Source organism: Astyanax mexicanus, chromosome 10 (assembly GCF_023375975.1).
Source record: "Astyanax mexicanus isolate ESR-SI-001 chromosome 10, AstMex3_surface, whole genome shotgun sequence".
Lineage (NCBI taxonomy): Eukaryota > Metazoa > Chordata > Actinopteri > Characiformes > Acestrorhamphidae > Astyanax > Astyanax mexicanus.
The window spans coordinates 17,107,298-17,131,878 of NC_064417.1; the positions used below are offsets into that span (position 1 = coordinate 17,107,298).

At 37.4% G+C, this 24,581-nt stretch overlaps 2 protein-coding genes across 5 annotated transcripts in view; both read left to right on the top strand.

Annotated features, from left to right (window-relative positions):
- vac14 (vac14 homolog (S. cerevisiae)) overlaps positions 1-16,454 on the top strand; it is a 32,117-nt gene extending 15,663 nt beyond the window's left edge. For 2 of the 3 annotated variants that reach the window (XM_049483965.1, XM_022683905.2), the window contains exons 10-20: positions 3,252-3,395; positions 5,233-5,296; positions 5,628-5,772; positions 5,859-5,924; positions 6,464-6,611; positions 7,280-7,418; positions 7,753-7,927; positions 9,623-9,741; positions 9,945-10,024; positions 10,957-11,107; positions 15,615-16,454. In XM_049483965.1, the coding sequence (XP_049339922.1) occupies positions 3,252-3,395; positions 5,233-5,296; positions 5,628-5,772; positions 5,859-5,924; positions 6,464-6,611; positions 7,280-7,418; positions 7,753-7,927; positions 9,623-9,741; positions 9,945-10,024; positions 10,957-11,107; positions 15,615-15,768 (1,385 nt within the window). In that variant the 3' untranslated portion in view covers positions 15,769-16,454. The remainder of the gene's footprint in view (positions 1-3,251; positions 3,396-5,232; positions 5,297-5,627; positions 5,773-5,858; positions 5,925-6,463; positions 6,612-7,279; positions 7,419-7,752; positions 7,928-9,622; positions 9,742-9,944; positions 10,025-10,956; positions 11,108-15,614) is intronic. The other variant, XM_022683907.2, reaches the window with a different exon arrangement.
- LOC103043601 (cyclic nucleotide-gated cation channel beta-1) overlaps positions 1-24,581 on the top strand; it is a 267,445-nt gene that overhangs the window by 72,823 nt on the left and 170,041 nt on the right. The window lies entirely within an intron of this gene.

Below are 24,581 nucleotides of genomic sequence, written 5' to 3' on the forward strand. Positions count from 1 at the left end.
GATGTCAGTAAAGAATTTAATGCTCATTGATGTTAGTCATATTAATATTGATTTGACATAGGTTTGAAAGCTTTAATATACTTTACATACTGTCTACTATATCTACTATATATATATATATATATATATATATATATATATATATATATATATATATATATATATATCTACTATATACTATACTGTCTACATGTGGTGTTTTTAGATCTGGCTAATGCTTTTGGTTCAGTAGGCATTTGAATTTTTTAGGGTTCCAGAAGAGATTTCAAGGTTAGTTAAAGCCTATTTTGGAGACATACAGTTTTGCTTTAGTGTAGGGGAGTGTGTCATGTCTTGACCACGACTGGAAATAGGTATAATGGCAGGGTGTACAATTTCACCGCTAGCGTTTACGATGGCAATGGAGGTGAATATTAGGGCTTCTAAGTGGGTCGTAGGCGGGGAGAGGCTGCATGATGGCACCCGGCTCCCACCAGTTAGGGCATTTATGGAAGATATGACAACATGAACGACCACGGTGCCATGTACCCGGCGACTGCTAGGGAAGTAAAATGATAATCTTAGGCTGGCTAGGATGAAAGTTAAACCGAGCAAGTCTAGGAGTGTATCAATCGTTAAAGGGAAGTTGATGCAAGAAAGGTTTATGATGGAGGGAAAAGTCATACCATCTATATTGGAAAAGTCAGTTAAGAGTTTAGGTAGGTGGTATACTGCAGCACTGAATGATAAAGAGCAGATGGAAGGGTTGAGGACGGAAATGGTGGAGGCCATTAATAGAATTGATAAGTCTTTTCTGCCAGGTAAATTAAAATTGTGGTGTCTGCAGTTTGGTTTGTTGCCTCGTCTAAGGTGGCCACTAACAGTTTATGATATTCCGATCTGAGGTTGAGAGGGTAGAAAGGGTTATGAACAAGGCTATAAGGACATGGTTGGGGGTGCCGCGTTGCCTCAGTAGTGTGGCGTGGTGTAGGAGAGGGATGCTGGAACTGCTGTTGACGAGCTTGGTTGAGGAGTTCAAATGTGCTAAGGTAGGACGTGAGATGCAGTTGTTAGGGTCAAAAGACGGGCTGGTTAAAGCAACAGCACCAGTGACTAGGTCTGGGAGAAAGTGGAATGCTCGTGAAGCAACTCAAGCAGCAAGGAGGGCACTGGAGCACAGGGATGTTTTGGGGCAGGTGCAAAATGGGAGGGCAGGATTAGGTTTAGGTGGGCAGGGGGCAGTGGATGAGATGGGAAAGTGTAGAGAAGCGGAGAATCACCTGGCGAGAGTTGGGATGGGGATTGGACACAGGTCGTATAAAGTTTCTTTTGGGAGCTACATATGATGTTCTGCCAACGCCACAAAACCTTGCTCAGTGGGTAGGTGAGGATTCAAGTTGTAAGCTATGTGCAGGAAGTGGCAACCTGAAGCACATTATGTCGGCATGTAAGGTGAGTCTTTCCCAGGGGCGCTACACATGGAGGCATAATCAGGTACTTAGATCTCTTGCAGGTGCACTTGATAAGAAACGGTTAGAAGTTAATAACATGCCCGTGGTAGGTTGCAGTAGGGTAATCACATTTGTGCATGAGGGGCAGCATAGTGGAGAAACAGCACAGTGCTTGAAAACTGCTGGTAAGTGGGCTGATGCACGAGATTGGAAGTTATTAGTGGATGTAGGTAGTAAACTGCAGATCCCGGAGTGCATTCTGGTTACAACCTAGAGGCCGGATGTAGTATTGTACTCTGAAAGTAAGCGGATAGTGTATTTTATAGAGCTGACTGTTCCGTTTGAAGACAAGGTAGATGGAGCTTATGAAAGGAAAAGGCTGAAGTATACAGACTTGGTGGCTGAGGTAAGAGAGCGTGGGTGGCAAGCGTATATTAGACCGGTGGAGGTAGGTACTAGAGGCTTTGTAGCAAAGTCTGCCACAAGACTGCTGTCTGAATTGGGAATTGGAGGTCGTGTGCTGAGGACAGTAGTGAAGGAGTTGTCAGATGTAGCTGAAAGATCTAGTCAGTGGTGGGAGGGGGAAGGGAATGAGTTTGTGCTTCAACAGCAGGCTTGGAGGGGGGTGGGTCTGGGACGCCAGACTTCACTGTTGAGCCTTCTGGAGGTGTCGTGGGCCTAATTCAGCGAAACACTGACGAAGGAAGGTGCCTGCCTGATGACCCCTGAGAAGAGCTTGCACTGAAGTTTGTGTTAGAGTTTGGATGAAGGGGATTGGTGTGGTCCTGCTGTTCTTGTAGTAATTTGTCTCATGAGTTTTGCAGACGTCTGAGTACTTGGCAGTTGAGGTACGGACCATGAACATAGTTCGCTATGCTTCTGGATCCTTGTCGAGCCAGTATCGGATGGTAGTGGTTGCTGTGTTCTGCTCACGCAACTTATAATGTCATTTATTGTGTGATTTGTGCTTAGGTAGGGTGCTGTGGTTAGTGTGTTGTTGCCATAGTTTAAGGAAGTGAGCATAGATTAAGTAGGGATTCTGTTTGTTCATTGGTTATTTTTCGGTAGGTCTGGATACTTGGCAGTTGAGGCAATGGACCATGAACATAGTGTTAGGCTGTGCTTCTGGATCCTTGTTGAGCCAGTATCAGATTGTGGTGGTTTTGCTATTGTCGTTAATTGAGTGAGTAGTAGATCCTGGCTGAGCCCTGTGCATAACCCCAGCTGTTACGTGCAGGATTTGTCAATTTCCTGTATTATATTACTTGAGAAAAATTCTGTTGCAGAGCAGACTAAGCGGTCAATGAAAGAAATGTAAAAATTGTCTAGTATTGTGAAAGTGAAAAGTATGCTACTACTGTATATTTTATGTTAAATTAACAATTTACAATACAATAAGTAATATAATAAAGTATGTCAGCATACTTTTACTTTGAATGTAATTCAATATATTATAAGAAATTGGCATTTTATGTGGTTTAAAAAAACCACTAAATTTATAGAAATAATATACATAAATTTAAGGTGATGACAGAACAGCTCCTTCCTACCTGCATTTACCCCTGAAGACTTACGCTACCTCCCGGCCGTAATATGTCATTGTCATTACTAAATTATTTTGTAATTAGGATCATTTTGCTCATTTTTCTTTTGGTTCTAATGAGAAATCTCAATAATTCACAAAATGATGATACTGTTTTTGCTGTGTATCTCTACTGTCTGATCAACGCTTTTTCTTTGTTACCAATTGTCTTTTTATTTCCTCAAATTTTAGTTAGTACCACTGGAAATGACCCGTAATCCTTAATCCATAGTACACAGTCACTAAAGAAGCTGCTAGTGCCTGCAACCACAGCCTTATGAAGCTTGTGACACCAGAAGACGATGAAGATGAGGAAGAATCACAGTCCACAACCTCCCCTCCGAGCAAAGACACCTCTACTAAGAAAGAAGGGGATATTAATGGTAAGATATCTAATATACTGTAGATCAGATACTGCCGTGATTTCTTTTACAAAACATTGATCAAATTTAAACTAAAATGAATGTAAATTCTTTCTAGGAACTTTTATTTTTTGGAAGTTGGCTTTGTACAGTGAACTTGTGTATCATATAACAATTGGTCTACAAGGTCAAGATTTGCACTCTTGCACACTTGCTGCGACTATAATTAAATATACAGCTGTTTGTTGATATGATTATTAACAATTGTACATTTATTAAGATTATTGCATTGTATATTAATTATTTATATAAACTGTTAGAATGCTGCACACAGCACACATCAATAATGGGTCCAGTGTGTGTTTTTGAGTGTGTTGTCACTGCGGTGTCACATGATATGTGGCCATTGTAAAATATATACTGGTTAATAGACATTTTTCACAAAGTCTGGGTCATCTTGTTCATTTCCTGAAATATTGTTGTTTATTGTAAATTGGAAGTAGCCTCAGCCATTTATTACAACATAACCAAAAAGCACTTAACTCTGCAATTTATGCTCTATGATTTTGTATGCCTGTTTGTCACTCTTAAATATTTCAGAACATCAAACACATTGCAATATTACTTAAAGACAACACAAGTACACACAATGCTTTTAATGAAGAAATGAAGAAAAAAATGTGAAACCTACATGGTCCTGTGTGAAAGTGTTTGCCCCCCAGTTAAAACTTAACTGTGATTTATCAAACCTGAGTTCAGTTTCTCTAGCCACACCCAGACCTGATTACTGCCACACATGTTCTCAATCAAAAAATCACTAAAATAGGACCTGCCTGAGAAAGTGAAGTAGATTAAAAGATACATAAAAAACTAGATATGCAAGTATCCAAAGAAATTCAGGAACAAGTGAGAAAGAAAGTAATTAAGATCTATCAGTCTGGAATATGGTATAAATCCATTTCTCGAACCACAGTGAGAGCCATTATCCACCAATGAAGAAAACGTGAACCAGTGGTGGCCTCCATGGAGTGCTGAGATAAAAACCACTGCTAAGCAAAAATAAGATCCACAAAACTTTTGGGAAAATCTCTGTGGACTGACGAGACAAAAGTTGAAAATTGTGGAAGGTGTGTGTGCCATTAGTTCTGATTTAAAAGTAACATCATACCTACAGTAAAACATGGTGGTGGTAGTGTGAGATGATTCTAGGGCTGTTTTGCTGCTTCAGGACCTAGAAGACTTGCTGTAATAAATGAATCCATGAATTCTATTGTCTACCAAAAAGTCCTGAAGTAAAATATCCGGCTGTCAGTCAGTGACCTCAATGTAAAAGAAACTTTCTGCAGCACGACAATGATTCAAAACACACATAACAAAACATTCCATACGGTAGTAAAATACTCCTTGGACTGGATTAAATGTTTTTTTTTTACTGGGGCTCATTTTATTTGGTCAAGATGGGCCGATTATAATGTAAAAAACCGTATGGTGAACATGCCTTCAAAAGACTCATTACTAAAATATCTCTTGTTAAAGTCCATATCATAGAAGAAGATGTAAACATTGTTTACATTTCAAAATGTTTCTCTCCATACAGTTAAAGTCCAAAAACAGCTTATTCATAATATGATTGTGATACATTTGCATTGACCTGGTTTGGAGTGTTATTGTGACACAGTGTGCCCCTAAAGAAACTTTGCAGGAATTTCATTTTTTTGACTGAAGCACAATAAATTGCAGAAAGTAAATTTGCATAGATCATAGATCCTAAATGCACAATAATAGAAACAGCTTGAAGTAGAAGTTTGTTAATATGTAAAATTGTATGTAAATACCTTGTTTTTTCCTTCTTTGTCAGATTCCTTGAATGCTTCTCAGGAGTCAACGGGATTAAGCAACATCTCTTTCTTCAATCCAACAGGGTACAGTGACCTTTGATCAAATTATTAATAACTGTGTTTTTAAAGTGACCTTTACCTTAACATATTTACAGTAAAATAAAACTTTATTTTCAAATTTCAGTAGAAAAAAAACTGTCTTAACTTTCATTAAAAGTCAATGTGAACAGATTATATTCTATGTAATTTTGAAACATTTTACAATAATCGTAAAGAGTTTCTGCCAGATCCACATAAAGTGGGGGAAAAATGAGAAGATGAAGATTTTGTTTGATGGAAATAAAAAATAGAATCTATTAAAGTTAAACTGAATGTTTACACATGAATGGAATATGCCTCTGTCTTATTTCTGTAGGGCTGATAGGTCTCAGGTGACTCTGGATTTGGATGGCATTGTGCAGGTTCTTGACAGACATTTACACGACTCTTTAACTGGAATGATGACACGCATTGCTGTGCTAAAGTGGCTTTACCATCTATACATCAAAACACCTCGCAAGGCAAGTTAACAGTCCAATCACGTCTTTGAAGTATGTAAATTAGATTTAGTTTGTTAAATGTGAACGTGTGTTTCTCTTTTGTATAGATGTTCCGGCATACAGACAGTCTGTTCCCGATGTTACTGAAGACACTTTCTGATGAGTCTGATGAAGTGAGTGCTTAGCATTTAGGTCTCAAAAGTGTCTTAATGTTAAAGCTACAAAGTGCTGTAAAAAGATTTTAGGCACATGGATTAACCTGGATAAAAAATAAAACATTATATGGGCCGTGTTTCCTCAGTAAAATTGTTTTAGAGTAAATACAAATGACATTAATTAAAACATTTCACTTTGTTTACTAAAGCTTCTCCAAAGATCTACTCTGAGAGTATTTATAGCCAGCACCCAGTTTGATCAATCAGAGCTTAATAATTTTAGATCACTTGAGCTGTTGATTGAATTAAACATATGCCTGCGCTGGCTAAAGGTGTCCAGGAGAAATCTGTAACCAAGCTTTTAATAATTAAGCCTGCAACATGTGTAAACTGGATAGAGGTGAATGAGATCAGTACAGACTTGACAGTTTAGGATTGGTTGAGATGGAAGTTGAGGTGTGACTGTGGCATTATGGATGGGCAAGAGAATAAGGGAAAGGGCTGAAGTCAGATACGTGACAGTATACATGTAAGCTAATTCAAATACATTTTCACAGGTCATCTTAAAAGACTTGGAGGTTCTAGCTGAGATTGCTTCATCTCCTGCTGGACAAACAGAGTCTTTAGGGTCCTGTGATGGCTCGGATAAAACTGAGCTTCATGTTCCAGATGGGAGTAAAGTTGGGCAGCATCAGCTGGGCATGAGTGAGTAATCTCCTCAAATCAGTTTTTCTGTCTCCTCACAAATGTAGATATAGACCGCAAGAAAAGACATAAGAGGTAAGGCATGTAAGTGTTCATTCTTGGTATGTGACTACTCTTGCTTAATATGTACATTGAAAAACATTGTGCTAGCCTGTTTCTGACTTTTTTAACAATGACATTTTAGTTTTTGTTACTGTGTTGTGTATCTGATACATGTCTGACATAGTTTTTGAACCCTAAAAAGATAAAGAGAACCCAGTTAACAAGTTAGACCACAATATTATACTTAATTTATTTATTGAAGAATATGATTCAATATTACATATTTGTGAGTGGCAAAAGTATCTGGTAACCATTGCATAATTGTTCTGTATAAATTACTGACCAAGTAAATTATTTTTACTACTTTTAGGATGTGAAAATCTGATTATTGTTTTCGGTCATATTTATGTAGAAATATATACAGTTCTAAAGGGTTCACAAACTACTTCCTGAACCGGCTGGCAAAACAAATTTCCCATGTAGGCACTAAAACAAAAACTGAGCTTTGAAACTTAAAAAAATACACTGTGAAACCCATGTTAATTTAACACCACTTATGAGCACTGGTACTTTGAGATTAACAGTGTTCATACGTGAATGTTTCGATTGCACTGTTTTCTCCGGAGGTGCAGGTTCCAAAGTTGCGGATTCCTCTCCCTCCACTCCCAGCATGAACTCTTACTTTTACAAGTTCATGATCAACCTGCTCCAACGCTTCAGCCTGGAAAGGAAGCTTCTGGAAACAAGGGGGGCCTTCATCATCAGGTAGATCATGTAAACATTAAAAAGCTCTATACAGGGAAATACAGTAACAGTGAATTAGAACTCCAAACTAGAAAAGGCTGGGGCAGTAAGGAAAGTGCAAAAACACAATAAATGTTACTTGCATTTTCTTTTTAATCTCAAACTGTGAACCCAATATATTTCTTGTAAGCTTCATTTTATTTGTTAAAGGAGAACTCCGGTGTGTATATAGCCAAACAAGCGACTCTGGCTGAAATAATATCCACATTCAGTAGAGTAGATCTGTTCATAGATCTGCAGGAAAGATGGCTTTGGAACAGTCGTGCTAATGGTGAAGTTGTTTTCCCTCCTGTAGGCAGCTGTGTCTTCTCCTACATGCAGAGAATATCTTCCATTCCATGGCAGACATCTTGCTGAAGGAAGAGGATCTGAAGTTTGCATCCACGATGGTGCAGACTCTCAACACCATCCTGCTCACATCAGCCGAGCTTTTTCAGCTTCGGAACCAGCTCAAAGATCTGCGCACACCGGTGAAAACACACACACCACTGATGGGATCTTCATCTGATTCAATTTTAACTTTACATCATGAGCACCAACATCAGTAACTTGACTGATGATTATTTTGACATAGTCAAGATTTTATGAAAGAGAGAATGAACACAATAACTTCAGTAATGTGCTATGAGTATTTAGCATAAAAAACACCCCAATTCAAACTATAATTATGTACACAGCTCTAGAATGTCAGGTAAAGGAGGTGGTGTTTGTGTAATTGATCAAAATACTTTAGATATCGGTCAGAAACACTCTGGCACTATTACTTCCCTTGAGCTCCATTACATTAATATAATTCATTAGATTACAAGCAAGAACAGAATTGCATTGATTAATATCTATAAAGTGCAGTGTGCATTGATAAAAGGATAATAGTAGCACAATAGCAATAGTGTCACAGTTTAACACAAAGTCAGTTAAACTTCAATAATATCTGTATGTCTGCATAAGCCATTGTATATAAAGTTTTGGTGCAAAAACTTGATTTACAGTTGCTCAGTTGCCGCTTCGTGCTTTATAACATCAGGAAAGCTAGACCGTTTCTGACACAACAGGCCACCCAACTCTTGGTACAAGCAAGCATCTCATGCTATCATACTAACTGGCCTCCAGTCTGTGTAGTAAAACCACTCCAGATGATCCAGAATGCAGCAGAACATCTGACCTTCAACCAGCCAAAACGGGCACATGTCACCCCGCTGCTCATTGAGCTCCACTGGCTACAAATTGATGCTCGCATCAAATTCAAAACTCTTACAATCGCCTACAAGGTGATGACAGAACAGCTCCTTCCTACCTGCACTCACTCCTGAAGGCTTACCCTACCTCCCGGCCGCTGCGCTCCTCCAATGAACGTCGCCTCGCTTTACCAAACATTCACACAAAGCAATCCAGACTGTTCTCATACAGAGTTCCCCAATGGTGGAACAAACTACCCTCCACTACCAGATCAGGAGAATCTCTCACTATCTTTAATAAACTCCTGAAGACAGAGCTCTTCAAAGAGCACTTACTATTTTAACACCTCTAACAAACTAACTACTTCTAACCTCATTTCCTTCTTCCCCTCCTTCACTTCTCTATCCCATTATTTCCCTTTGAACTGCTTTAGGCCTTCTAAAGATGTTTTTACCTTTAACTTCTATTACTTTTGTACTTCGTTATTGTAAGTCGCTTTGGACAAAAGCGTCTGCCAAATGTAATGTAATGTAATGTAAAAAGAAAGCAAGGTTCAGCAGCAAGACACAAGGTCCAGCAAGGTGGTGGGTCAGTGACTGTCTGGGTATTCATATATTTGGAGGGTTACACAATCCAATAGTACTTTGAGTACAGACTGTCCAGGAGCTCAGTGATACCCTGATGCAGGTCTGTGAGGCCTTTCCCAAGGAACCCATCCACAGTCTTATCAGGAGCATGCCCAAACAGTGCTTATTGTGTTTATTTATTTGAGTCCAGCCCTTCATGGCTTGATGCTTTTGTTCTCAACTAATTTAGCAATTAATCTTGGTAAAGTTTCTCAATAAGTGTTCCTTATTTTTTTGAGCAGTGTATCCTTAAAAGTAGAAAACACAGTTACAGTATGAGGCAATAATCACTATACTAATATGTTCTCCCTATGCAGCCATAGAAGAGTATCTGACTGCTTTTTGTTGTTGTTTGTTCTACAGGAGAGCTGTACCCTGTTCTGCTGTCTTTACCGCTCCTGGTGCCATAATCCTGTGGCCACTGTCTCCCTTTGCTTTCTGACCCAGAACTATCGCCATGCGTATGACCTCATTCAGAAGTTGTATCCCTACAATGCTTAAAAAGGTTCATTAAAACAGCAAACTTTCAGATAACTTATGTATTATAGATATCTGAAATGTTTAAATTAATCATTAAAATTACTTTTAGGATTGCAAGCCATGAGTAAGAACTAACATTTCATAGTTTTGTTGTTTTTAGCAAGTGCAGAGAACACAATTTAAACCCTTAACATAAGCTAAACAGTGGCGACCTGGAGGTGACTGTGGATTTCCTCATAGAAGTAGACAAACTGGTGCAGTTAATTGAGAGTCCCATTTTTACATGTAAGTTGGATCTCATTCCTGCCACACCAACATACAAAGACCCAAACTGGGTTTTCATTCAGCTTTTTTCTCTAAACCAGGCTGCTTGTATGTTTATATGGAATGATACAGTACCAGTCAAAAGTCTGGACATTTTCTCATTTAATGTTTTTATGTTTTAATTTTTTTTCTCACATTGTAAATGAATACTGATGTCATTCAAACTATGAATAAATACATAAGAATAATTATGGTAATTTAGATGTGATGAGGTGATGAACTTATCCTGTGCAACTGTGTCTTTACCTTTCCTGGGGCTATGGTGATGAGAGCCAGTTTCATTATCGTTTTGATAGTCTTTGCGACTGCACTTGTGGATAATTTCTAGAAAAGTTCTTGAAATCTTTCAAGAACTGAAAGACTGGCTTTTATTCCTTAAAGTATTTTTTTCTTTACATACTTGAGAAGTTGTTGCCATAATATGGATTAGAACATTTACTCAAATAGGGTTATTCACTGTATACCTCTTTACATCACAACTGATGCTCTCAAACACATTAAGAGGAGAAGAAGTTTAAGTAATAACTCTTGACAAGTTCAGCACAGCTGTTAAATGAAAGCCATTCCACTTGGCTCTACCTCATAAAGCTGACTGAGAAATTGCAGAGATGTCATCTAAGCAATAGGTGCTACTTTGAAGTATTTAAAACATAAACCATATGTTTTTTTTTACTAAATAATTTCATATGTTATATTCATAGTTTAGATGGCTTTAGTAATAATCTACAATGCAGAACATTTTAAAATGGTGAAAAAACACTGAATTTAATGTGTGTCCAAACTTTCTGGTACTGTATGTTTAAATGGAATCGTGATGATGATTTATTTAGATAGTCTTTTAACTACACTATTTAGATGTCTTTAGCTTGTAGTATTTATGTCTCCCTTTAAAGACCTTCGTCTGCAGTTACTGGATGTGGAGAACAATCCGTATCTTATCAAGGCACTTTATGGACTGCTTATGCTGCTGCCACAGAGCCAGGCCTTCCAGCTGCTGTCTCATCGCCTGCGCTGCGTTCCCAATCCCGAGCTAATGAGAACAGTGTGAGTTACCACAATGTCCTGCACACCATAACTTATCATCTGATTTTACCACCTGTTATATCAAACAAAAAAACAATGGTTTTCACTTTACCATATATCAATGGCTGACTGACAATGTATTAGGAATGTCTTAATCTGATGGTAGTCAAGACATTCTAGACCTTTTTTTTTTTTTCGGATTGGATATGTTCAGTCATGTTTGTATCCAATCTTATCTATGTACCATTCTAGCAGAGTGCCATTTTGTCCTGTGCAAAAATAAGGACTTTTAAACTGTAACTGAAAATCAGGGAGGTCAAACTGAATCATAATATTTGTAACACACTATAATATATCAATTTTAAAAGAAGCTACCAAACTATAATATCACACTATATAACATAGGAAATTATTTAGTAAACAAAAAACTGCACATTTTACCTAAATTGTGTGTCTATATTATTTATAGAAATACAAAGATCAATCTCTAAAAAGTATATTTTAATTATTGGCCATTTAAAGCATATATATATATATATATATATATATATATATATATATATATATATATACACTGCTCAAAAAAATAAAGGGAACACTCAAATAACACAATATAACTCCAAGTAAATCAAACTTCTGTGAAATTAAACTGTCCACTTAGGAAGCAACACTGACAATCAATTTCACCTGCTGTTGTGCAAATGGAATAGACAACAGGTGGAAATTATTGGCAATTAGCAAGACACACTCAATAAAGGAGTGGTTCTGCAGGTGGGGACCACAGACCACGTCTCAGAACCTATGCTGTCTGGCTGATGTTTTGGTCAGTTTGGAATGTGGGTGGTGCTTTCACACTCGTGGTAGCATGAGACGGACTCTACAACCCACACAAGTGGCTCAGGTAGTGCAGCTCATCCAGGATGGCACATCAATGCGAGCTGTGGCAAGAAGGTTTGCTGTGTCTGTCAGCGTAGTGTCTAGAGGCTGGAGGCGCTACCAGGAGACAGGCCAGTACACCAGGAGACGTGGAGGAGGCCGTAGGAGGGCAACAACCGAGCAGCAGGACCGCTACCTCCGCCTTTGTGCAAGAAGGAACAGGAGGAGCACTGCCAGAGCCCTGCAAAATGACCTCCAGCAGGCCACAAATGTGCATGTGTCTGCACAAACGGTTAGAAACCGACTCCATGAGGATGGTATGAGGGCCCGACGTCCACAGATGGGGGTTGTGCTCACAGCCCAACACCGTGCAGGACGCTTGGCATTTGCCAGAGAACACCAGGATTGGCAAATTCGCCACTGGCGCCTTGTGCTCTTCACAGATGAAAGCAGGTTCACACTGAGCACATGACAGACATGACAGAGTCTGGAGACGCCGTGGAGAGCGGTCTGCTGCCTGCAACATCCTTCAGCATGACCGGTTTGGCAGTGGGTCAGTAATGGTGTGGGGTGGCATTTCTTTGGAGGGCCGCACAGCCCTCCATGTGCTCACCAGAGGTAGCCTGACTGCCATTAGGTACCGAGATGAGATCCTCAGACCCTTTGTGAGACCATATGCTGGTGCGGTTGGCCCTGGGTTCCTTCTAATGCAGGACAATGCTAGACCTCATGTGGCTGGAGTGTGTCAGCAGTTCCTGCAAGATGAAGGCATTGAAGCTATGGACTGGCCCGCCCGTTCCCCAGACCTGAATCCGATTGAGCACATCTGGGACATCATGTCTCGCTCCATCCACCAACGTCACGTTGCACCACAGACTGTCCAGGATGCTTTAGTCCAGGTCTGGGAGGAGATCCCTCAGGAGACCATCCGCCACCTCATCAGGAGCATGCCCAGGCGTTGTAGGGAGGTCATACAGGCACGTGGAGGCCACACACAATACTGAGCCTCATTTTGACTTGTTTTAAGGACATTACATTAAAGTTGGATCAGCCTGTAGTGTGTTTTTTCACTTTAATTTTGTGTGTGGCTCCAAATCCAGGCCTCCATTGGTTAATACATTTTATTTCCATTGATGATTTTTGTGTGATTTTGTTGTCAGCACATTCAACTTTGTACAGAACAAAGTATTCAATGAGAATATTTCATTCATTCAGATCTAGGATGTGTTATTTGAGTGTTCCCTTTATTTTTTTGAGCAGTGTATATATATATATATATATATTGGATACTGACTAATAAAAGGGACAATTGCCTCTCTATTTTTGCTGCTTTGCGCTTGGCAGACTGCTAACTGGGCCATAGTGACACATTTCTCATGAGAACTGTGCAGAGCAGAGGTCACTAATGGGCCGGAATCCGGACCCAAACGTTGTCCAATGCGGACCCAAACCTACTGAGAAGGATTTAATTGTATACACACTTTGCGGCGCAGTAAATTACAGACCAATCATGTGTGGGGTAAGATCACCAAACGCTCTCTTCAGTCAATCAGATCTGTGCAGACGCGGTAAGGAAATAATAAATAAATAAACACACTGCTCCTCATGCGGGATCGAACCCGTGTTGTCAGGGTCGCGGTCCCGCTGCTCCGGCTGTTGAATTGGGACGCGGCCGTGAAAAAACACCTTTATAATGAGAGAGGGAACCCGGGAACGGGCGGAAAAACGAGAACGGGCGGAAAACTTAAGTCACGCTGAGGCGAGGAATGTATACAAAATCTATACAAAAGGCGAGGAATGTATACAAAAGGGCTGCTAATTACACACTAATAACATGTGGACTTGTAATAGTTAATGCTCTATAATTTGCTTAACAGTGTTAACAGTATTTACTGTGTATTATAACAACTAATACAGAAATGTATTAGTAATTTTCACATAAAAGACCCCAGGTAATAATAAAGTAATAAACTAATAAAGTAATAGTAAAGTAATAAAGATCACACAGAAAAGAAAATAAGTAATGAATAAATTACTTGCATATGTCTAATTCAAGATTTATTGTGCCAAAAACAAGACCTTAATATACTTCCCTAATATGTATTCCTTTATATAAAGTGTTAAAGTTTTCTTTAAACTTTGCCTTTTTATGGGTCAACCTGATTCAAAAGGTCTTATTCCATAGTTTATTTATTTATTTATTTATTTAAAATCTAGTTTTGGTCTCTAGTATAAATGAATGCCATGTGAGCTATTTGTGAAGAAAAAAAAACGGTACAACTGTGCTTTAGTCCCGTGGAGGGTGGAGAAGGGGGTGGAACGATAGGATGTTGGCTCTTGCTTATGAATATTCATACATGAAAACATATCACCTCTGATTGGTTAGTAGTACTAAGAAACCAGCAAGACGGACAACAGTTAGAAATGTTTTAAAATAAAGACATTTTAACACTAATAACAGTCTTTGCAATGTCATATGTTACTTTACATGTGTTATGCCTTCTAAATGCAGTTCGGCCACTGATCTAGTCTTAGAGTCTCTGTAATTACTGGGCAAAGCATGTAACACTGATTTGTTATTTGCACAGATAACACAGGAAATAACTGCCATGCTTATCCTAGCATTGTTAGCTCCTATCTGACGAGACGCTTGCCTGGCTTTAGCGCTGCCTGTGGGCGGTCGTGAGCCAAGGTGGGTGAGGATATGAATAATAATTCATGGGTTGACAGACACGGTGCTTTCCCTGATCAACTCGTCTTCTGAATATTTTCTTTTACTAGCTACTGTAGACAATGGAGGTTGAGGAAGAGTTTCATGTTCAGCATCATGCAGTATTTCACAAATAACAAGAAAAAGTGGATTTTAGAGGAAGGACACCTTTACTGCAAAAATACAGCATGCTCTGACTGAAAAATCTGTGTGTAATAATGCAGGATTTGCCACAAACATATGTACAGTCTTATGTTCGTCTGTGAGTTGATAAGTGGACAAACCAACCTGTTAATATAGGAGATGTGCACTCTTATATTACTGCAGTCATTGGTGGGTCAGTTTTCTGACACTGGGCAACACATTTTGCTCCCTGTGTCAGTTACAGTAAAGCAGCCTCCATTTTAACAGTTGTTACAATGTTCTTTTTTGTATGCTTCAGTTTGAAAATGTAGAGCTGATGTGACACATTTGTCCAAAGGAGCATCTCCAGAGGCCTTGTGGCCTGTCAATATGCAATTTGTCAAATTTCAGTCTTTTCATGATTGGAACTTGTTCTGGGCTTTTTGGTTACCATTTGTATTAACATTTGTTTCATCAGTGTTTCTAACAAGACCACATCCAGGGAGGTTAGCTATAGTCTCATAGACATTACATTTCTGAATATGTGCACTGTAGTAACAGGAACATCAAGCTGCTTGAAGATGGTCTTATAGACTGATATGTTAAAGGTAAAATCTATACTTGTCTTACTGATCTGAAAAAAAAAATATTTATTTAACAAAATGGTACCAACACATTTGTCCGTGTGTATAACTGCAAGATTTGGTGGCATATGTACATCACTCAGGGGTTTGTCACAAATGGACCTGGCACACAATATTTTTCCCATAGTGACAAACCCAACTGCTTAATTTAACAATCAGTCGAACTATTTTTCAGGGAAATCCCAAAGCCAGTCAGTGCCAAGCGTGCCACCCGGCCACAGGTGGACTACAAAGAGCTGCTGCAGCACTTTGAGCATGTGCAGAGCAAGCACCTGGAGGTGCGGCACCAGAGAGTTGGCCATACAGAACATCCAGACAGGAAGCTGTGAGGAGTCTGCAGCAGGGAGGTTCTGTGGCCTGAAGAGCATATAGGGCATGAAGAAAGGTCAGAATGGATCCAGCCACTCTGACTACATGTTCTTACTCCATTTTTAAACCATTGGTTCCCCTATAAGCATGATGGACTTCAGAATTTCATTTTAATGTTAAGTGCTTTATGTTTTGAAAATGGATGATAGGGGGTACACAAATACAAATTCAATGAACTAAGATTTGTTTTTGGAATTTGGACCAGTTTTTTTATGTACAGACAGTAATCTAGGCTGGTAAGTCCAAATGCCTTTGCATTTAGCATTATTTATTTTGGCCAAAATCTTATGTGCATTCCCAGCTTTCATAATTGTTGTGTCTTGAAACAGGAATTAAACTTGCTATGCAGTTTGCATAAATGTAACAGTAACTAGCATTCCACGCAGAAGAGATGTGAGTCTCCATTCACCACCTCAATGGAGTCTCTTTAGAGCAAGGTAATACTTCTAGTTCAGGTTCATCTCATTGGCTCTTTCCAGTGCTTTTTATGTACTACTTTCATTCATTTTCCTCTCAATTTCTGTATATATGTGCACACTGCTATGATTTATCTTACATATTCCCTCAACTTTGTAACTTAGTGTGCAGAAGTTATTTTATCATGTTTTGAAGTTATGTGTGTAATAAAGTGGACTGTGTGTATGAGGTTCTTCTCTAAATTGTTCCTTTTCCTGATCATGTAAAGGGCTTTCTTTTCAATTTATTTATTGATTGCATATTAATTGACCTGAACATGGATTAAGTTTTTATTGATTTTAGAGGTGGGGGGGACAGACATGAGTATACAAAAGTTCTATTTCATGCTTCTCCTCAGGTATGTTGTTCTGTGTGTCTACTACCTGACAGAAATATACTAATGTATGACACATGAACAGCAGTTCAATTTGGGATGCAACAATCATAAATTTTGATGGTTTGAAAACAATAGTTAAACAATAGTTATAGGTTTTGATGATGGTGACTTTTTTTTGTCCACACATAACATTCACACATAATGTTCCTTCCAAGCAACTCACTTTTGGTTTCATCTAGCCACGGTGCTCTTTTGCAAACTTCAAATTTTTTTTTTTGGACAGCAGTGGCTTCCTCGGTGATGTCCACCCATGAACTCCATTCCAGTTTAATGTTTTCCTTATTGTAGATTTGGCAACAAAAATGTTAGCATGTGCCAGAGATTTCTGTTAGTCTTTAGCTGACACTCTAGAATTTATCTGCACCTCATTGATCTTTCTGCGCTGTGCTCTTGCAGTCATCTTTACAGGACGACCACGTCTAGAGAGAGTAGCAACAGTGCTGAACTTTCTTCATTTGAAGACCGTGGACACATGAAGGCTTTTAGAGATACTTTTGTAACCCTTTCTAGATTCCTTTTCTAGTAACCCTTTCTAGATTTTGTAACCCTTTCTCGATCTTCTGAGAGCTCTTCTGTGCGAGGCATGATTTACATCAAGCAATGCTTCTTAAGAGATTCACAGCCAGCTAAACTCTCCTGCATCACTTCCTCCAAGGAACAGGCATGTGTTGTGTTTGGACAGGATTTAATGCAAAAAAGTGTGAAACTGAAACAATACAAAATACAGAAAAATACTCAGTATGCAAATCATATGTCCACTTAAATCAAATAAACATTTCCTTCAATGTATAAGGTGCATTAAACAGTTAATTTAAACTTAGCAGCCACATTACATGAACTTTAAATGAACAGATATGATGTTACTATTCTGATACATTTAACATATTGAAAACATCTCAAATGTACTTCAATAATCCCATGCTTAACATCTATCAATCACATACAACTTAACACTTCATATTGCCACTCGAAGGAATAGAAAGGAGTGGATGCTTTGGATTAGCAGAGACACAGCTTGCCTCATGAGAAAAAAACACTGCCTCCAGTTCATTTATTCTATCTACTAACTGACTCAACATAGCAAAGCCTGCGCCCCCTATAGTCCTGGAGGAACAACAACTTAATCAGCATAAAGTCTGCGCCCCCTATAGTACTGGGAGAACAACAACTGTTCCAGTACAATGGTCAAATTTTCTAGTTTTAGTAAGAACCCTGGCTGCAGCATTTTGAACTAGCTGAAGTTTATTTAAGTTACTGCCGGAATATCCAGACAGTAGCACATTACAATAATCTAGCCTTGAGGTAATAAAGGCATGTACTAATTTTTCTGCGTCATGCAGTGATGGGGCATTTCTTAGCCTGGCAATATTTGTAGAAAAAGGTGTAGAAAAGCTGGTCTAATAACATTAGATATGTGTTTATCGGATGCTAGATCTGAATCTATGATGACTCCAAGGTTTTTAGCTGCTGAACCAGGTGTGACGGAAACGTCGGCCAGATTTAGCATTACGATTTAATAGGGGGAAGTTGTAAGACATCCATTATTTCACATCTTTTACACATTCCTTATTTATTTATTTTTTATTCTCACTCTGTCACCAGGTTTGGCTGATATGACGAGTTGAGTGTCATCCGCATAACAGTGAAAATTAATGTCATGTTTTCTAAAGACTTTGCCCAGTGGGAGCATATATAATGTAAATAATAATGGTCCTAATGTAGAGCCATGTGGAATTCCATATCTTACCTTAGTATAACTGGAAGACATATCATTTATCCTCACAAACTGATAGTGATCGGTTAAGTATGATTTGAACCATGATAAAGCAGTTCCAGTTACAGCGACCATGTTCTCTAATCTATGATCTATTGTATTAAAGGCTGCACTCAGATTGAGAAGTACCAGTACGGAAACACAGCCTTGATCGGTGATTGTTTGTTATTTTACCTAAAGCTGTCTCAGTGCTTTGATTAGGCCTAAATCCAGATTGAAAATTTTCATAGATCTGGTTTCTTTGCAGGTAAGAGCAAAGGGTAACACTTCATAATACTGTTCCATAGTTAATAGGTAACTAAGCAGGAACTAAGTAATAGTGCTGCATTAACACCTAAATGGAAAAGGAAAAACTGAGTAATTACTCAGTAGATAGTACTGAACTAATAGACCACTGAAGTTGTGTCGTCATTTTGTAGTCGGAGCCATGTTGTTCATGCCCATATTTGGGGTTCAGTGTGCAAGCTATTTAAGTGAATGAGGAATTTGAATAGGCTTTTAAAAAACTGGCCTCTATCACATTCTGTGGTAAATAAATATGTTCAGAACCCTGTACGTTTTATTCTGTGTATATTTACCTCCTAAATATCACTGGATCCTAGAGCTGGGCGATGTGGAAAAAATAAATATTATCACAATATAGTTTTCCACATCAGCCGATATCGATATGTATCACAATATAAATCAAATCACTTTCTGTTACACTTAAAGGTTTCTCATAAGTGAGAGAAAAAGGGAGTTATGGCCAAAATCACTAGCAGGCTCAGAGCCTTGTGGACAGACACTAGGATGTCCACATCCTGCCAGGTGGGCACAAGGTGCTCAGACAGCTTTTAAATTAATAAAAAAAATTCTTTATACATCCACACAGATCCGGAACCCCGGGGAAAAGTATATAAACTGAAAAAAAAAGCAGCGCAATCGGAATACAGCAGATGATTTTAAACCAGATATGGATATCCAGCGATTTTTCTAAAAGAAAGGTAACGGTAGGCTAACCATGTAAACCATGTTAACGGCTATGTTTCTGATAGCTGGTTAAAAATGCATTAATCAAAACACACCAACTCAGTGCTTAATAAAATACAGCTTGTGACAGTCAGTTAGCTTAACTTTGGAATTAGCTTAGTTTAAGAAAAACAAAACTATATAATGTTCAGCTTACCCTGTACCTAACAAGCTAATAACTATTTAATTTTCATTCATTTTGATAACTAGTCATCTAGAAGCTGGATGTAGAGGATAGACAGAATTTAGTACAACACTGGGTAATGTTAGTAGTTTAAAGCAGTTTCTTAACCCTGGTCACTGCCCTAAAATTGTGTTTTCCACCAGATCCAACTGTTTAGCTAATAAACAGTCCTTTACTGAGTTTACCTGTTAAAATTTCTTAGCCATAAATCAATCATTATGTATATCAGCAGTGTATTAAACACATCATACCACCTCTTACTTTATTATGTGCATTTAAAACAGAGAAAGCTCTAGAATATGCAGAACAGTGGGAGTATGCAATAGAATATGTAAGAACAGGGTTAAGAAACACTGATCTAATCTGACTTCTGTTCATTTATAGTTTACAGTAAGAACACATGTCCTGACGTCTAACGTTTATATTAACTTCTGACAAAAATCCCTATGAAACATAAAGTTACATTCTTTTTCATAAAAGGACACCATCATAAGAAGTGCTTTCAGTAGAAACAATTAAAAGTGTGGGACACAATGCTACTCAGTTTGGAGAAAATGTAAATATACAACACACAATACATAATTAATAATAATAATAAAATATGTTATATTATTTTAAATATTAGGTGATAACTGATCAGTTTTTGTCATATGTATATAATTCAGACCTTTCATGTATATTTTTTTCTAGCAACAGTAAATGTAATGTGGAGTAACATGTTTAGGTTGTAAAATTACCTTTATTTGGATGTAACTAATAATAAATACAGAATACATAAAAAATGATTATTTGGGATTAAAAGTAATTCCGCAAATGTTTTTCTAGGAAACTATAGGGTGGGCTTTGGTTCATATTAGCAAATGTGTCCCCCCCAATATCAAACCCGCTCCTACGCCCTTGTTAGTTAGGATATTATTAGTTTTAATAACATTTTAGTCTAGTTTTAGTCTAATAGATTTTGGTCATATAAAAAGTATGTGTTACATATGTTTTACTGTTTTTCTATTTTATATTTGTTGTTATTTTGACATTAATCTTCTGTATTTAGTAAAATATCCAGCACAACAGACTCTCTATTTGTTAAAAACTAAAAACACAAAGTAATCGCTGTATAAACTGTATAAGACAGAGGATTAAAAAAAAAATGAATCGAGTGATGGCTAGAGCAGTTCGTGCTCACGTTTTCTTTAATTCGAGTGAACGATTTGCAGTTTGTGCTCACGATTTCTTTAATTCGAGTGAACGATTTGCAGTTTGTGCTCACGATTTCTTTTATTCGTGCTCACGATTTCTGTAATTCGAGTGAACGATTGGTTAGCATTATTACTTCTATGATACTTATATTTCATCTATATATTAATCTTTGTAGCAAAAAAAACACATAATTCAGAAAATATAGCTTGAACAAATTTATAATTATTTGTTTTATATGTCTTTTGGGGCTTGTGACATGTTTCAGAGCAGAACACTGTGATTTGACAATATGCAGATCTTAAGGCTATTTTATCAGGTATAGAAACATCATATGTTATACATGAAATGCGATTTTGTGTTTCCATTATTATGTACATGTGAAAGGTGACCAAATTGTACGCTTAAAGAGCTTTGTCCCTCCGCTATCACTAAAATATAAGAAACAGTGTTTGTGATTATACTGTTAATGTATGTTTCTGAGCTCATAAATCTGGATTATGGTTTTGATTTGTTGTGATGTATATCATGTAGTACATTATTTAATTTACATATAATTCCCATACAAGTTTAATTTAGATTAGACATATAAATTAGTTCCCCGAGCGCTGCGGGGACGCCACGCTCGGCTCTGCCCCGCGCGCTGTGGAGACGCCACCGCTACGACAAAATCTGCACACTGTATTTTCTACCTGAAACACTAGAGCTTTAATAATCAGCAGGTTTGTATATAACTGTATAATCACAGCAGCCCTGTAACAGCCCTAGAGAGGAAAATTCTCCTTTCCCTACGAGCCTCTTGTCTTAGTGCGTATAAAAAAACGTACGCTCGAATTACAGAAATCGTGCCCTCGAATCATATAAATCGTTCGCTCGAATTACAGAAATCGTGAGCGCGAATAAAAGAAATCGTGAGCACAAACTGCAAATCGTTCACTCAAATTAAAGAAAACGTGAGCACGAACTGCTATATCGTTCACTCGATTTAATAATTTTTTTTATCCACGGCCCCTCCCGGGCTCCGTAGGAGAGGAGCCGCTCTGTGTATCAGCTGTGTGAGGATCAGTGTGAGAGGCTCCAGGTGGGGGGTGTCGTGTTCGCTAACAAAGAATGAGTCCTTTACTTTTGTGGGTGATTCTCATGAAAACCTTCACATTAACATAAAAACGTTTTTCACCTCATTGCCACATTTTTTCAAGTTGAGAACCTAAAATAGAATGTGTATTTTACTATACTGATTATTTTTTCATATATTTTTTTAAAATAGAATTTTATTACCATTTGAATCTTATATGATCCAGAATAATTCTCATCACCTTTACAGTAAATGACAAAGCTAGATCAACGGTTAAAAAATATATTTTGATGATTAATTTCACATTTCCACAACATATCCCATCAACTTAACAGCACAGTCCTTGACAATTACTTTGATCTTGTTTTTATTATTTATTTATAGTTAAGCAACTCTCATTACCGATACAACATTTGTAATATATTTTATGTTTTTAATTGATGGAAATGATTATAATATGTTTGATCAAAAACTCATGTGGACAACAGGTGAGGGATATACTATAGTAAAATGAACAAAAGTTATGATAAGATGTGAAACATTTTTAAAAATTTTACATTTTAGATCCATAACGGTAATGAGAACACAATAAAACGGTAATGAGAACACTATAAAACGGTAATGAGAATAAATGTAACGGTAATGAAACTTAGTTAAGGCAATTGTGTAACAAAACATGGAACCAGAAAAACAAGCAAATTTCAAGAAACTCTAGCCTTGGCTGCTGCCTTCTTACGTTCAATCTCTGTCAGTCTTCAAAAACTGAATATAACCATTAGACTAATCAAAAGAGTAAAAACATCAATGACATTGTTATATGTTTTATATTCATAAACTGTAAAATAATACATTATATACACAGTAAATCCATCCATCTAATATATATATAATTTATTTGATAATTTATGGTAATTTATTTTATATATATATATATATATATATATATATATATATATATATATATATATATATATATAAATATTTCATTTATTTGATCATTAATGGTTTTTCGTTATATATATCTTATTACCAGCTCAATGGTTCTCATTACCGTTATGACCCTCACAGTGCATGGTAATGAGAATATTGAGTAACGGTAATGAGATGCTCTTGGCTAACTTCACAAATAACTTAAAATGCTAACATGCTAACAACCTATAACTTTGCCAGATGTCAAAGCCTTATATTGTGATAATATTCGTGAAATAATTTATTTTTATATTTTTAAAAGTAATGAGTATTAAACCATAACGGTAATGATAATACACAGTGTAATTGAGGACAGTTTTATCAATATTAACACAGATTTCTCAAAGGGAGAGAAGAGTGACCAACTGACAATCTCCATTTTGAAGCTTGTCTCTCTGCATCATGGGATAGCTGATCAATTTAAAGGCACAGTGTACTTTTTATAGGGGGGTGAAATCATGAAACGGTAATGAGAAAAAAATTGTTCGGACACAGTTATTTTGTATAAGTATATTTTTTGTTCAACACAAAAATATTTTTATAATGTATAAATATAGATATTTTAAATGACTTTACCCTATTTTATTTATTTTATATGCTTAGTATTTTTTTATATGGATTAACTTAAAATTAGAAAGAAGGGATACGGACACATAATGGTAATGAGAATTTCCATATATTTTTTATTTAATTTATATAAAAATCATTTTATATGATGATGAAAACAATTGATCCATACAGTACTCCCTATTTGCTTTACACACAATATCAGAGTTTTTATGAATTAAGTATTGATTAGAAAAAAATTGTCCTGGACATTTTCCCTGCAGCTTCATGAGAATTACCCTTGTATAACACAAGTTTATTCACATTCGCTCCCCGCAGCCTCCAGTGTATCCCCCACTAAGTCCCGCCTTATCTAGCACTCTACGTCACACATGAACATTAACCTTTACATTACCCCATACAGTCTCTCGTAGTTTTCTTTAACTTGTTTTCTGCATGAAAAAGAAGTCTGCATTAAAGTCTATAAAAGGCATAACATGCATGCTACTAATATAGCTTATTAGGCTACTGTGTATCAAACATTTAAAACAGAACATTTATATCAGCAAGCTTTTTCTTTTGTTTTTACAAGTGAAACAAACCTTTTTTCACCAAAAAAAACATTCTCTTCTTTTTCATTCCACAAACTATTCTTTTTTTTCTCACAAATGAAACAATCTCTTCTTTTTCGATCCACAAACTATTTTTTTTTCTTGTAAATTCAGTCTGTCAGGCTTTATCACCGGTCTCCCAGACCTGGTCCTGAGACCTACTTTCTGTGAAAGTGTCTTGGGCGTAGGAGTAGGTGATGCAGGTGGGGATGGAACAGCAGGCTCGTCAGGTTGCTCCTGACTCTTACAACTGTCCCTGGGAGATGAATGTAAAGGAATCAGGTGATGCCGGTTATGGCGAACAATTCCGTGTGGCCCCTCAACTAGATAAGAACCAACAATAGGCCAACAATGCCAGATATGGGTCAGATGCTTTCTTTAGCAAGTTCTTCACAGAACGCTCTGCCTCTCCATTAGATTGAGGAAACTTTGGGCTGCTTGTCACATGCCTAAACCCAAATGTTGTTGCAAAGTTTCCAAAGTCCAGTCCAGAAAACTGTGGCCCATTGTCTGTAATCAAAATCTCTGGAATGCCATGCCATGCAAATATTGATTTTAGGTA